Raw genomic sequence first — 15257 nt, 5'->3', positions numbered from 1 at the left:
ACAGTCCAGCAGACATCACAGTCATGGGTGACCTTGCAGACAGCATGTGGGGGAAATATCTGAACACCCTTCGGTGCCTAGCGGCTTTCTTACGCCCTTTTATACCCTCTAACACAGGGTTTCTCAACCAGGGGGCAGCGAAGCACCCTTTAGGGGTCCGCAGGCTCACCTTCAGAGGGAGACAGTACTCTGTAGTGAGCACTTTAAATCAGGGGTCTCAAACTCGCGGCCCGCGAGAACGCGGAACGATATTTTGTGGCCCGCGACCTGAAATCAAATTTTAGTGTTAGTGCGGCGCGACGCGCACGAAAGACGAACCCCTTCCCCGTCCACCAGCACAGCGCATCCTATTAATTTAAATAGAGAGAGCGGCTGCGTGAGCGCAGCCCCGCCCTCTGACAAAAAGTTCAGAACAGCTGCCTTTCAACCATGGAGGAGAAGCTGAAAAAGGATTTATAGATCTATAGATCACAGTGAGGTTGATTTAAAAATCTTAAACTTATGATTGACTACATCTGTTGCTTCATTTAAATAAAAAAAACACACGAATACACCCACACGGATACGCCCACGCAGCGAGCCGAGTCATCAGGTGTTCTGTCGAGTTGTGCTACCCTGTCAAACCGTGCTACCACTAGCAGAGAGGAGAGCCCTCAGCAAGCTGCTGAACATCATGGACAATGTTCACCACCCTCTGCACAGCACCATCACCAGGCAGAGGAGCTCATTCAGCGGCAGACTGCTGTCCCAGTCCTGCTCCACAGACAGACTCTGAAAGTCTTTTGTCCCTCAGGCCATAAGACTTTTCAACTCATCTCAGCACAGCAAACTAAAGACTCTGTGACACTTTTTCACCCTGGCAACTCTGGCCACACCATGGTAACACCCTCAGCTATGGACACACTCTCAGACTTGCTGATGCCCATAACACTATTTTTATAGTTCAACCCATTTTGCACTAGTAGTTCATTCACTAGTTCAACAATCTACTGTTTACGTATCTTTTGCACTGCTGAATTTAAATCATTATATAACTGTTTATTTGCACTTTCTGTATCGCTGACATCAGTTATCCTCACTTTATGCACATCAACTGGTGTTCACTGTCTATTGTTCAACTGCACTACCTCCATTCTACATTACACACACACTAAAGACTGTATTTTACACTTTACATTTTACATTGTACATTCTATTTTCTATTTGATTTTATTTATATATATCTTTATCTTTATATTTTATATATTTTATTTTGTAACTTTGTGTATTCAATTTGTAACTTTGTGTCTGCTGCTGGATGTCTAGAATTTCCCCTCGGGGATCAATAAAGTATCTATCTATCTATCTACTCTTATGTGTATATTTAAAGGTAAAAATACAAAGGAAGCACAATATTAGAGCATGTTTCCAGTAAGGAGTTCATGTACTATATTTGGAAAATCTAAATCACCGTAGCAAGAGTTTATTATTATTATTATTATTATAATTAATATTATTATTATTATTATTGGGGGGGGGCCGTTGTAAACAGGTGGGCCGTAAGGTAGAAACAGTTGAGAACCCCCAGGTCAATTTAGGACGCAGCCAGCCAGCCGTCACTATGTCACCATGTTTATAATTATAATGCCAACAAACATTTACTGTAACTCATCTTCACTCTCATACTTTCCACACAGTCACCCCGTCAGTGAGCTTCAGTCTGGGCCGTGGCGCGGCCTGTAGAACAGCAGGCTTCTTTCTGACACGGCCGGACTAAACGAGGAGGGACGTGGAGGAAAGAGTCCACCTGTGGAATGTTCCTTTAATTAACGTGTCTGAACTGGCTCCAGTCCCGAAGCCCTTCAGAACTCTGCAGAACACCGCAGCTCAGCCACCACTGGAGAATGTTAAACGTGACGAGCAGGGTCCTGCTCTCTTCTGCTCAGGAGTGGAGCTCCTTCAGTGGAGAGCCCAGAAGGAGAGACTCTGCAGTGATTTTAAACAGCTGATGTTTAATGAGGGTGAGATGAAGAATACAGCCATTAAAACACAAGTTTCAGTCAAACAAAAAACTGACTGATAACAATGACCGCTTACCTCAAAAACCTCAAATTGAGGTCCATCAACCAAGAGTGGCTTGGCATCGGAAATGTCTCCAGCTTCTCCAGCTTTGTAGTGGATCCTTGTACTGTATAAAAGAACAAGTTAATTACATAGAAAGCTAGAATAACTCTAACATTTAACATTAATCTTTTGAGTTAACCCATTGTGTTTGGTGTTCAGTATCCAATTTACATGGAGACCAATTCAATCTGCCAAAACCATGCGAGAATAACCATATGGTAATCTGGAGGAAATGACTACACATGGATGAATGCAAGTAGGAAATATGCAGACAAATTCATTCTGCCAAAAACACTGTAAGAATAACCTTGTGGTTACTCAGCATATAGTCACTCCCTGCCACTTTCCTCGGGCCATGTCGGGTCGGGCTCAAGAGATTGGTCTGTAATCTAGACATCTGTTTTAAATGCTGTTTTTATTTTATATAAAGCTTATTTTCTACAAATAAATGCTCGAATGACAATATTTTTATTTGGAATTTGGGAGAAATGCTGATTGTAAGTTTGTAGAATAAAACAATGTTCATTTTACTCAAACATAAACCTGTAAATAGCAGAATCAGAGAAACTTATTCGGAAACTGAAGTAGTCTCTTAATTTTTTCTAGAGCTGTATATTTGACCATACTAATCCCAAATAGCTGGAAAAAATAAAAAAATGTACACCAAGCAAAAGTCCGGGTCTCGTGAGGAAAAATTAACTTGAATTAAAATGAATAAGTGTCTCAAAAGTTCATTGCTGATTTAGTTTGGTTTTAAGTAACTAGGATGATGTTAACCTAATATTTTAATTGTGGTGTGCTGTTTGCTTTAATATAGTGATACAAAGCATAGCTTGAAGAACTCCTGTAGCACCTCAATTATATTCTTTTGATGTTTTTTAAGTTTGAAAGAAATGTTAACTTCACTACATTTATTTTATTTGTATTTTTTTGAATCTTACTTTTGAATTTTACAACTGCAAGTATTATTTATAAAACTAGAGGAATGGCCCACACAGGGGTTGCTCAGTGACCTGTTTTGTATCCACTTGTTTGTGCAATAGTCCAATAATTAGTGTTTATATAGTGCTGTCATGAAGTGTTTGCTGTAAAACACAGAACAAGGTCCAAAAAGCCTCTTAACACAGAAAATAGCCATTTATACATCCACAGGTTTTTGAGTTGTCATGGTTATATATAGAACTGTTGCCTTCACTACAGAACCTTTGAAAACTATATAAAAAAGTCTATTCATTACATGGGTTTTATTTGATTTTTTTTACTTTTTATGCTTAATATATTAGCCATAGCCATTTGTTTTTCGATATTTTAGCTGCAGAAACTAAAAACACTCGGGTTGCCATCATCAATAATTTAATAATACGTTTTATGCAGTTAAACGCATGCATATTTTCACTGACAAGCAAAAACCTTGATTTTGCAGATTTCATTAGTGGTAACATCATAGAATTTCTATTGGTCCATTCCAATCCATTCATAAGGAACAATGTGTAGAACAACTGCCAGATTAACATTTACAAAAGTAACTAACCCTGAACATTTGATCATTAAATTTAAGTAGAGATGTATAGTAAGGAAGCATACGCACTTCTTTAGGGTACTTAAATACTAATATGCTGTATCTATATTTAATTCTCCTACTACTTCTTTTGCTTCACTACATACAGCTCTGAAAAAAAATAAGAAACCACTTAAAAATGATGAATTTCTTTGATTTTCCCAAATTGAAAACCTATGAGGAACATGGATGATCACAAGCCATCAAACCAAACTGAACTGCTTGAATTTTTGCACCAGGAGTGCAGGCATAAAATTATCCAAAAGCAGTGTGTAAGACTGGTGGAGGACAACATGCCAAGATGCATAAAAACTGATTAAAAACCAGGTTTATTCCACCAAATATTGATTTCTGAACTCTATGAATATGAACTTGTTTTCTTGCATTATTGAAGGTTTAAAAGCACTTTCTCATTTTTAGCAAAGAAATGCTCTAAAGATATACCTATAAATAGCAAAATCAGAGAAACTGATTCAGAAACTGAAGTGATCTTTTGTATTTTTTTTACTGGGTAATCTAAAGTCCTATAAATATGAAAAAGTCATTTTTTCTAAGACATCAGGGTCAAAAAGCACAGTTTTCTTATAATCACCCAGTGTTTACTGGGATTACGGTCCCACGTCTGTATTCTGATCCCCGATAAAGACAATAAAGAAGACACAGTGAAGATTGATATGCTTTAATAAGATATCAGTGCAGAGATACAATTTCTTACTGGGTAGAATTTCCCGTACAGTAAAGACAACAATAATAATATATCATAATAATGTCAATATTTATTTAGCATATCAAAATACAGGATTGCTTGCTATGACTAACCAATCCAAAATCTTAACTTTATTTCATCTAAACACAGGCTGAGACTGTCTGTACAGCTGAGGAACACAGTGGCAGATTGGTTAAGAAAAAAATATTTAGTAGGTTTTAATGCCCTTCATGCAGCACAGCAGTATCTACAGCTACTGGACGTCTGGTGAACAGCTTTCAGAGTGGCTGACCGGACTTTCTGCTGCTCTCCTCACATGCGAATACACACCTCTCAAATAAACTCAAACTAGTTCAACAGGCGTACGTGGGTTTACTTTGGCATTGATCTCTGAGAGCAAGTTCAGGTAATAATAATAATAATAATAATAATAATAGGAGAAGAAAGAAAGACTTGTACTTGTCTGTGCACTTTAATATCAGGGGGATTAGGCCTAGTCCAGGACTGCACAGCATTCTCAATTAGACGGATTAGGCTTAAACCCTGTCCGGGAAACTGACATGTATTGTGTATTAGATAACTGGGCTATTTTGGACATGGGTAATGCAGGACCAAACAAAAGAGAGTTAACACTCTTTATACATGTTTTACTGCTGTTCAGAAGTTTGGAATCACTTGCTGTATTAATAAAAAAACAGAAAGAAAGAAAAAAAACACATTTACGGTAATAAATAACTTAGCATTTATTTTGAGAGAATTTTAGGAATAAAAAGAAATCAGAATAAAATGCTAAATAATATTAGATCATCTATTTAAACGAATCCACTATTTTTAAACCACAAGGATTTTACAGATCAATGTTATTATACCTTTTGGTTACAAAATACATTGTAGTGATCTACGTCTCTGTTTATCACTTTTGGACACATTTTCAGTTTGGAACGTTTTTTCGTACACAATTGTTGGATTTTTTTTTTACATTTAGCAGTTATTTTAATAAATTTTGTATGGTTGTGTTTGAATGGTAAGAAAAAAAAGCGAAGCAATAACAGTATCACTATCATCAATCTGAACTATTAAAACTCTTAAAAATATATATAAGAATTTGTTTTCTTGGTATTATAATTGGTCTGTTATTTCACCCATTTCTCATGACAATTTCTCAATGACAATATTTTTATTTGGAATTTGGGAGAAATGTTGTCTGTAGTTTATAGAATAAAACAACAGTGTTTATTTTACTCAAACATACACCTATAAACAGCAAAATCAGAGAAACTGAAGTGATCTCTTATTTTTTTCCAGAGCTGTATACGTAATTACTTTGCAATCATCAGATTTTTAGATCAGGTGTTGGGAAACAAATATCTATATTACATCTTTGATTAGTAAAGGCAATATTTCCTTTCATTAAATATTAAACACCACAAAACTATGTGGCCTTTAATGCCTTTTGGCTCCTTTTAAATGATAAGTGTGCTTGAGTAAGCAGATTTTCTGTGCTTTTATTTTGAAGTTGATTTTAAATTATTTAATTAAATTAAAATGCTAAACATGTGGCTGATACAGATTACAGTGTATGAGGGGGTATGAGAGCAGTGCTTTAGCAGGGAAAGTTCATGTGTTTTGGGGGATGTTAAAGAGGATTTGTTACCCTATAAGGTACAAGGTTTTCTACTGCTGGCGCTGAGCCAGGATCAGTCTGTCACTGGTAATCAGCTGTGGTTTTCTGCATCCCTGCAAAACTACAGCCTCGAAATGCGGCATCTTAGCTTGTCTGGAGACAAATGTGTAACTGTTTTGAGGGTGAAAATATAATCTTGTGTGTACAGTATACGTAATTCAAATCTATTCCTATTTGCAGAGATTTTAAGTCATTTTAAACAATTTGTATTGGTCTATGGTATTGGTATGTTCCTATGAATAATGTTTTTTTTTTTACAAACTGAAACTAAATCAGTAAATAATGGCAAATAATGGCAGAGCTACTTAAAAAATTACGTTTTTTTTTTTTTTTATTTACTCTCATTTGCCCACACTGTCTGACCCAAACCCATTTGCACACTTAAACCATCACAAAGCAGCACCAGTTTCTCCAGTTTAATATCAAGCTGGAACTGGATTGTGCAGGAAAAAAAAGCCTCCTTTAACCATTTTACATTATTTCAAAGCATGACTGGTGTTTTTCAGCCGTTTCCGCACCGGGGGGTTAGCAGAACACAGAACTAAACGCTAATAACGAGGACACATCATTTGAGGTGTAGGCATGTGACTGTGTATGTATACATATATATATATATGACTGTATGCATATTAGTATGTGACTGGGTGCGTGTGCGTGTTTGTGTACAAACAGCGGACTAGACAGTCAATAACTAATCTATATAATCTGTTAAAACTATCAAACAAATAAAAGAAAGCTGTGAAAATGAAGGGCATACCTCATTCAGTCAACACATTCAACTTCAACTTTACAGAGAATCTCAGCCTGTGTGATGGAAACACTGTTAAAAAAATCTTTTTTTATTTTTTTTTCCAAACGCAAACTGGTTGTGTGTTTTAATCTTTTAATAAAGTGATTATTTTGAATATATATTTTTTTCCTTTTTTTTTAAACTCTCAAAATATCTAATTTGCTACATCTGAAGAGCAGAACCTTTATTCTCGTTATTCTACGATATATCTCTTCACTAGGGTGTTTTTTTTTTCCTTCTCTTATTAGAGCGAGAATAAAAACCGCACTGGCCCGCCAACAAATACAATATGCAAAATTCTGCATATCACAGGGGAAATAACAAAAAAAACAAATGCCACTTGAAAGAAGGAACGAACAGATACCAGCACTACAGACCACTTAAAATAAGCACTCCGATCCACATCTACTGAGTAGATAAGACAAAGTACCCAGGTATTTTAGTGCTACAATTCCATAATTATTGAGAGATTTATACTAGAAACTTTAGAGTCTCTTCCTTTAAATATCGTGTTTACAGCTAAAATGACAAAAAGCATATAAAGTGGTCACACAAAATAGCAAAGGCTAGAGAGAAAGAGAGCAAAAGAGAGAGAGAGAGAGAAAGAAAGAGTTACAAAAAGAGAGAGAAAAAGAGGAGACGAGAACAAACTGAAAAAGAGAAGGCACTAAAACATGCATAAATATGACTGTAAAAGGCTCAAGGTGTCAGAGGTAGGAAAGTTAGAGGGAAAAAAACAACAAAAAAAAACAAACATTCTTACAGTAGATCATCTTTCTTCAAGACAGTAGACTGATGCTTTTAATGCCTGACAGGCAGACGGACAAACAGACGCAATGAGAAAAAAAAAAAAAAAAAAAAAAAAAAAAAAAAAAGCTAACAAGCAAGGAAGAAACAGACAGCCAATGACAATACAACTCAGCAACCGTAGAGAACATAAACTAATAATAATAAAAAAAAAATAATAATTCAACATCAACATCAAGAAAGAGCTTTTTTTTTGTAACTAAAAATAATATATTATACTGTATATATAGCACTGTATATAATTTATAAAGACAATAAAAATAGAATCCAAGCTACGTTCTTGTTGTATATGGTAAGGTATATGGTATATGGTATGCATTAGGCAGTGGGTGTGATGTACAGTATGCTGTATCAGGATCAGGCCCTGTGTTGGATGGTGCTGTGAGTGAGTCATATAGCTGGGTTAATGGCACTGAGGGTTCAGAGGAGAGACAGAGAGAGAGATAGAGAGAGAGAAAGAGAGAGAGCTGGGAGGACTGGGAGGGTCTAGGCTGGTCTAGGTGGCCTGATCCAGAGCCCACAGTAGGTCGCTGCCCTGCAGCAGGTGCAGGTTGCCCTGCAGAGGGACGTTGACCTCACAGTCGTAACGCGTCAGCTCGGGCAGACAGTACGTCTCGAAGGAGGGCCCGAGGAGGCGGCTTGCTACACCTGCACACACACACACACACACACACACAACAAACCAAATGATTATTTACTGTATACGCATCTGAGCCATACACTTATCTGTAATTAAAGTGACCGTGCAGGAAAACAGTAATTTTACACAGTCAGATCCACAGAAACAGCCCGATCCGCCCCTTTTCCTCAACGTTTGTTCCTAAAACAGCTCCAGTTCTATCTATGCTACTAAACCAGCGCTCAGCAGTATAAGCTAACCTTCTGTTTTTGTGCTGCGCAGCATGCTGTATTCTCTGTAGTTGCAGTATTGTTCTGGGTAGAGCTTTTCTGCCAGTCCTGTTTGATTACCTGGATACTGGGTTTTTCTGTGCTGGCGGTCCATTACGCCTGGAAGGACCATGCCTTTATCTGCAGAAAAAAACAAACAAACACATTTTTGTTGGAATTTTTTTTTTGTTTAAATTTTGTAGAAATATATATATTTTTTTAATCTTTTTGCAATATTTTTTATAGGTAGTAAACCAACTTACTCAAAGTACACAAAACATCAAGTCATAGTTAAACAGCAACGATTAAAGCAGCAGTCCTTAAAATAATTTCTTTCAAAATAAAAGTAGTAGTGTTTCTAGTAGTCTTTGTTATTGAGTGGCGGCACAATAATCTATTATAACCCTTTCAGACCTGAATTATCTCCAGAGATTGAAAAAAATGCAATGCACAGAAAAGAAGACTCTAAAAATAGTAGATTAATCCAATTAACTAAAATATATAATAGCTTTTGTATTTCCATTGCATGGAAAGCATGTGTGTAAAATGTTATATTTCATATTAAACTTTTTATTTCATAAACCATCCTTAAACAGTAAAAAAACAAGATTAAAAATGTTCCAAATCACATTAATTAGTAAAAATTAGCTATTTCTTTGCCTTAATGGCTCTAGTTATATTTGGAAAGCGAAATATTTTCATTCTTAAAACAGGGTGTCTGGTAGGTCTGATAAGTTTTCTGGTATTATAACAGCTTTTGCTGGTTACCTAAGCAACCGCGGTGCTGCTAATGGTGTTGATACAAGAGCTTCTGTGAACTTCTGCGTTTTTTTTTCTTCAAGCATGTTTGGTGCAATTACACTTTTTTTAAGGAAAAACCTACAGACTGTCACTTTAATGAAGAAAACTTTATTTTTTAAGACTTTTATTCTTTAGTTCTGAAGCACTTAATTGTTTGAAAAAAATAGTGAAATTGATTTACTTTGAATTTTTTTTATTTTCGTAATCTTTTACAGTGCCAGACTTTTAAAAGGCTATATCGTAATAAACATTACATGCATTATTATGCATTTGTGTGAAAGGAAGCAAATTATGGGTTATATAATACTTCTGGCTTTCCTATACCACTTACATATTACATTACAAAAACATAGAAATTTGTCAACAATCTTTTTTAGTTTAGTAGAAAAAAATATAATTCACTTTAGATCATTACAGAACATTACTTTTACAAGACTTGTCACACAGTGATTACTGCAATTACTTAAATAACCAATAATAACCATTATGTAATGTATTCCTTTATTTTGTGAGAATAAAGGGAGTGAATTATGGTTTTATGTAATACTCCTGGCTGTCCTATATGGCTTATTGTGTTTTAATGACCGTCTCTTCACCTGATAAGGCACTGGTGCTGTGAGATTTCCTGTCCAAGACAGCACAGCTCTCATTCCTCATTCTCTTCCATATCATTTCGGGAGGCTTAGTAGCAGAAGCCTCCCCCTGCGGGATGCACAAATGGAAGCGTAATATGTTAGAATACCTTCCCTCTAAAACTGGCAAGCCTATAATGCTTAGAAAAATTTGTATTAAGTTTTAAGCCATCTGAGATCACTCACCATAGTCATCTGTGAGAACGAGCGCTTCATGCTGTTTGCTATTGCAAGCCGGGCTGGGCTCATGTCTCTGTAGGCCTCGCCAGGCCCAAATTTCTCCATAGACCTGCCAAGCAACACAGTCATTAAGCTTACTCACTGCAAAGATAGCATCACTGCAAATAGAGTCCAAACACTGCCAAGAGTAATACGTTCAGCATGATTACACAGAGCTTGGGCTTACCTGTGTTTGTGGAGGGGCATCCGATTTACCGGCATGGCTTGGCAGGAGCGGTTTGCAGCCGAGGTGTCCATCATGCCAGCCTTCGGGTAATTTATCGGCGGGTCAGGCGGCCACTGCAAATTCTGACGGCCTCCCATAGAAGACAGAGGGGTACAGGCTGGGTCGTGATAGGGGGGCAGCTGTACGGGGCTGCCGTACACCATGGCTGGCCAGGGGTCCACAGAGCCACCGTTAGGACGTTGCTTCTCCCCAGCAGAGCACAGGCTTGGCTGGAAACTGCCTGGTGTAGGAGGCTTCAGGGGCTGGAAGAGGTTGGCGATGTTGCAGAAACTCTGCTGAACGATCCCCAGACCAGCAGCCTCACATGGAGTATCCTCTGGGCAAATGGGATTCAGCTGGAAGTCTTCACCATCCATCGGGATGTACGGGGCCAGAGTCTCCAGATCCAGATCACTAAGATCAGTCTAAAAAGCATATTTTGTTTTTATCATGAGTGAGACATGATTTTATGTATGGGCATTTGTTGGATCATGAAAAAACTACATCTTCTGAAACAAACATGGATCCAGACTTGCGTGTTAGCATGTAGTTAACTAGGTTAGGATATAGTTAGTTAAGGCTGTAGGATAACTGAACTGAACTAAAAAGGGGAAAGCTGGCAAAGGAGAGCTGAGAATCTGAGTGTTTAAGGTAGGGTAGTAATAGCCTTAGAAATTGTTCGTTTATCAAAACAACCAGTTGCCTTTCTCTGTGTAAATGTCACTCACATGTGACTTATGGCACTGCTGAGGTAAAATTGTGACTGGAATAGCACTACAGAGGGACATTCATGATTAAGATTGCAATATTCAGGTCAATATATAATAAGATTAGAATTACTAAAGTAAATTTATGACTAAAATTGCAATATGCAGGTCAAATTATGATAAGTATAGCACTGCTGAGGTGAATTTATGATAAGTATAGCACTGCTGAGGTGAATTTATGATAAGTATAGCACTACTGACATACATTTATGTGAATAGACCTGAGGTATGCTGAGATATGTACTGTGCTTTGCTGGTTTGTCTGTTGGGATCCTTCATTATAAAATACCCTGTTTTTTGATGGAGAAAACTACACACTCAGAAATACAAAACACTCATACTGGTGTAACTACCTTTTATCCATTTATTTATGCACAAATGGTGTTTTTAAAAGGAGTTTTACTTTGATAAACAGAACAAACTAATATGATTTGTGGCCAAAGGCTCCTTAGAAGTACCACTGTGGCCCACATGTTGAAAACCACGGTTTTCAAGTAATTTTTCCAATAATATTCAAAAAGAATGGTAAAATATTTTGTTTTAATTTTAAGTGGACTCATAAATCATATGAACAAATGACACAACTACACATCTATTGGCTTAAGGCCAATCTGGTCAGATGTGACTGAATTTCATGATCGGGCCAGATTGTAGCTTCATTGTGTGCCATTTGTCATGCATTGTGAGACTGCCTAAACAAATAGGCAGTAATGTAAAACTGTCAAAACATTTTCACAACCCCAAAAATGAATCATTTACCACAGGAGGAAATGAGGTCACTTGCTTTTATCGCAGGTATGAAAAGTCAAATCATATTGAAGTCTAATAATCAAATTGTGGTCTACATGTGCCTACCTCTTGGCTGCAAGAGTTCTTTGTCTCCTGTGTGTCCAGAGCAAACAGCTTCTCAGTCAGCTCCACCTTCAGGTCATTATCCACAGAGCTGTAGTAATCTCCTGGGCTGCTGGGCTATAAAACACAATAACAACAAGCATATGAAAATGAAAAGGATTTAAATCAAGCTTAATACTGCCAATCATCTAGATAATAAAAGAGATCATTTAAAGGCTGTTTACCGTTGAGCAGCTGCTCAGACTGGGAGTAGCGCTGCTGGGTGGTGGAGCCTGAGGCACAGAGAAGGTGGCGGCCATGTTGGGCCTGTCTCTGGTGAAGCTTGGCTTTTGACCCTCATCGGTTGAGTGAGTGGCAGATATTTTACTGCAGTTTGGGTAGTCTTTATAAGGAGCTGCAATGTACAAATCATTAGTGCATCATACCAGAACTTTATTGGAACATTTAATAGAATAGTAGAATCACTGTTTTCAACAACAAAAATGTATAATGAAAAATTAATATCATTATATAGATATATAAGTTGTTGTAGATACAAGTTGTATACAGTAGATAATACCAATATAAAGATTTATATCAAATTTTCTCCTAATTTGGCTAGGCCGATTGTCCCCCCATTCAGCTGCTAGTCAGCAGAATTACAAGGAAAGTAAAGAATCGCACATGCCTCCTCCGACACATGTGAAGTCAGCATTGCTGAGTAGCATCACAGCGCACTCAGAGAAAAGCGCAGTGACTCGGTTCTGATACATCAGCTCACAGACGACTTGTGCTGATTGACATCACCCTTTGGAGTGATAACGGGAAAGAGCGCCATCTACCCACCCAGAGAGAGCAAGGCCAACTGTGCTCTCTCAGGGCTCCGGCAGCTGATGGCAAGCTGAATGACTGGGATTCAAACCAGCAATCTCCTGATCATATTGGCATAGTAGCCCTCTGGACCATTCAGCGCCAGATAATACCATTATAAATTTGTTGTATAACATTGAGATGATCCAAGATAAAACCATAAAAATGTCTATTTGACTTTGCACTGTTAAAACTTAATGTATTAAAAACACAATTTATTTTTAGACTAAAAAACGTTTAGCTGCTTTAAATTGCACCGATTGCTGACACAGATGTGCAAAAACACACACAGCCCATCACCCTGTACTGGCCCCTCAACTAATGGCAGGCATGGGCTAGAGAATACAATCCAATCTTCCCAACAATGCACAAAAATCTATCAGAAAACCTTTCCTAGACAGTAGAGACAGTACAGTTGAGAACAAACTCTTTTTTTATTATTCTTAATTTGAAAAGAAATAAAGAATGAGTAGACGTCCCGATGCTTCCATCAATATAGTGTATGAATGATAAATATCTAACATTTATTGCCTTCCAGTTTAAATAAAGTTAAATAATTATATAAATGTCTGAAAGGGACTTAAGTAGCTATTGGCAATGATAATAGTGTTGCTTATCATTTATTAACTTTTTAAAAACAGTAAATATCAAATAAAACAACATAAAACTATTTTTTATGTCTATAAATTCTATCTATAATAATTTCATAGTAAATAAAATGATATAGAATGGAATAATTAGTCAGTGGTCCCCAAACTTTTAAACAGAAGAGAGTAACAGGTTGTAATATGTATAAGCTTCTCTGGTCCAGGTCTTACCGAAGTCAAGGGCAATGATGGCGTCGCCTGGTGTAGGTGCCAAGTGGGTTAGATCCTCAGGCTCCTCTTTGAGTTTGGTGAAGAGAGCTCCCCCAGTGTCCTTGGCCACGGCTGCTCCGGCCTGGCTGAAGAAACTGCTCATGTGGTGAGTCTTGAAACTGGACTCGGTCTGGTTTATGGATAAGATCTTGTTCTTCTCCTCAATGTCACTAATAAAAGAAGGATTATCATAATTTATCATCTAAGTATGTGATCTACACTTTATTTCAGTGCAGTGACCTTTAGTTTCTATGGGACATGGTAATGGTAAGTCATGGGACACAATACAAGTTCCTGTCCCATTATTTTTGTCTTGTCAGTGAAATGAAGAATAAGTCAAAGAAGTGAATAATAAGATTTCTAACAAAGGTACATAATTAGGTTGTATTTTGAGAGAATTCATCATTTTCTACCACTAAGTGGCTGAATAAGAAATAAAAAAGTTAAGGATGTTGTAAAGATGTAGAAGATGTAGAAGCTGTTACAGGACCCACCTGAGGACATAATTGACACACACAATGCACTGTGGCTGTGAGTTACGGCTGTTGTAGATGACGGTGCCTTGCGTCTCCACCCACACGTAGCCCCCATGCTTGGCCAACATCCGGTACTGACCGCTCACAGCCTGCCCTTTAGTGCATACTGTAGAAAAAGAGGATAAAAAGAAGAGAAATTAGTTCTAAATGCATATTTTTGATGTCTGTCCTAATGGTTTCTCAAGTCAATGAACCCAAACTCCCCAGTCAAATATTCTCTATGATTCATAAGAATTAAGAAATACGTAAGAAGTGCTGTTTGCGATTTTTGACTCAAGCCATATAGGGAACCTAGCAAACGTGAAAGAATTTGCTTGGGTTCAGAAAAAAACATAGTTAAACTTTTTGGCCTAAATCCAAAGCACTATAAGTAGAGGAAAAGTAAACCCGCTCATCACCCTGACACACTATCCCCACTATGAAACAGGGTGGTGGCAGCATCATGATTTGAGACTGATTTTCTTCAAATACAGGACAATCCATTACATTACATTACATTACATTTCATTTGGCAGACGCTTTTGTCCAAAGCGACTTACAATAATGAAGTACAAAAGTAATAGGAATTTAGATAACCCATTTTTAGCGAGAGATTCTCCTGATCTGGTAGTGGAAGGTAGTTTGTTCCACCATTGGGGAACTCTGTATGAGAACAGTCTGGATTGCTTTGTGTGAATGTTTGGCAAAGCGAGGCGACGTTCATTGGAGGAGCGCAGCGGCCGGGAGGTAGCGTAAGCCTTCAGGAGCGAGTGCAGGTAGGAAGGAGCCTGTTCTGTCATCACCTTGTAGGCGATTGCAAGAGCTTTGAATTTGATACGAGCATCAACTGGTAGCCATTGGAGCTCAATGAGCAGCTGGGTGACATGTGCCCGTTTTGGTTGGTTGAAGACCAGACGTGCTGCTGCATTCTGGATCATTTGGAGTGGTTTTACTACGCAGGCCGGGAGGCCAGTTAGCAGGGCATTGCAGTAGTCGAGGCGTG

General features: G+C 37.7%; 1 protein-coding gene and 1 long non-coding RNA gene across 3 annotated transcripts in view; both read right to left on the bottom strand.

The window, feature by feature from the left end:
- Nucleotides 1-1595: 1595 nt before the first annotated feature.
- On the bottom strand, nt 1596-2161 carry LOC111195992 (uncharacterized). Its single transcript, XR_002651926.2, has 2 exons — nt 2077-2161; nt 1596-1965 (listed from the first exon to the last, which is right to left on the bottom strand). It is a non-coding gene; the product is annotated as an uncharacterized LOC111195992 (long non-coding RNA).
- A 2163-nt stretch (nt 2162-4324) lies between these two features.
- epas1b (endothelial PAS domain protein 1b) overlaps nt 4325-15257 on the bottom strand; it is a 75007-nt gene continuing 64074 nt past the window's right edge. The window contains exons 8-16 of one of the 2 annotated variants that reach the window (XM_049481234.1): nt 14234-14381; nt 13701-13909; nt 12258-12427; nt 12037-12150; nt 10376-10839; nt 10156-10258; nt 9934-10039; nt 8618-8677; nt 4325-8296 (exon numbers count right to left, since the gene is read on the bottom strand). In XM_049481234.1, the coding sequence (XP_049337191.1) occupies nt 8145-8296; nt 8618-8677; nt 9934-10039; nt 10156-10258; nt 10376-10839; nt 12037-12150; nt 12258-12427; nt 13701-13909; nt 14234-14381 (1526 nt within the window). In that variant the 3' untranslated portion in view covers nt 4325-8144. Of the gene's footprint in view, nt 8297-8527; nt 8678-9933; nt 10040-10155; nt 10259-10375; nt 10840-12036; nt 12151-12257; nt 12428-13700; nt 13910-14233; nt 14382-15257 lie in introns of both variants that reach the window. The other variant, XM_049481233.1, reaches the window with a different exon arrangement.

This window comes from Astyanax mexicanus, chromosome 7 (genome assembly GCF_023375975.1).
Source record: "Astyanax mexicanus isolate ESR-SI-001 chromosome 7, AstMex3_surface, whole genome shotgun sequence".
In the NCBI taxonomy this organism is placed as follows: Eukaryota; Metazoa; Chordata; class Actinopteri; order Characiformes; family Acestrorhamphidae; genus Astyanax; species Astyanax mexicanus.
Note: the sequence above shows the minus strand (reverse complement) of the source record. Positions and strands in the feature narration are given on the sequence as shown.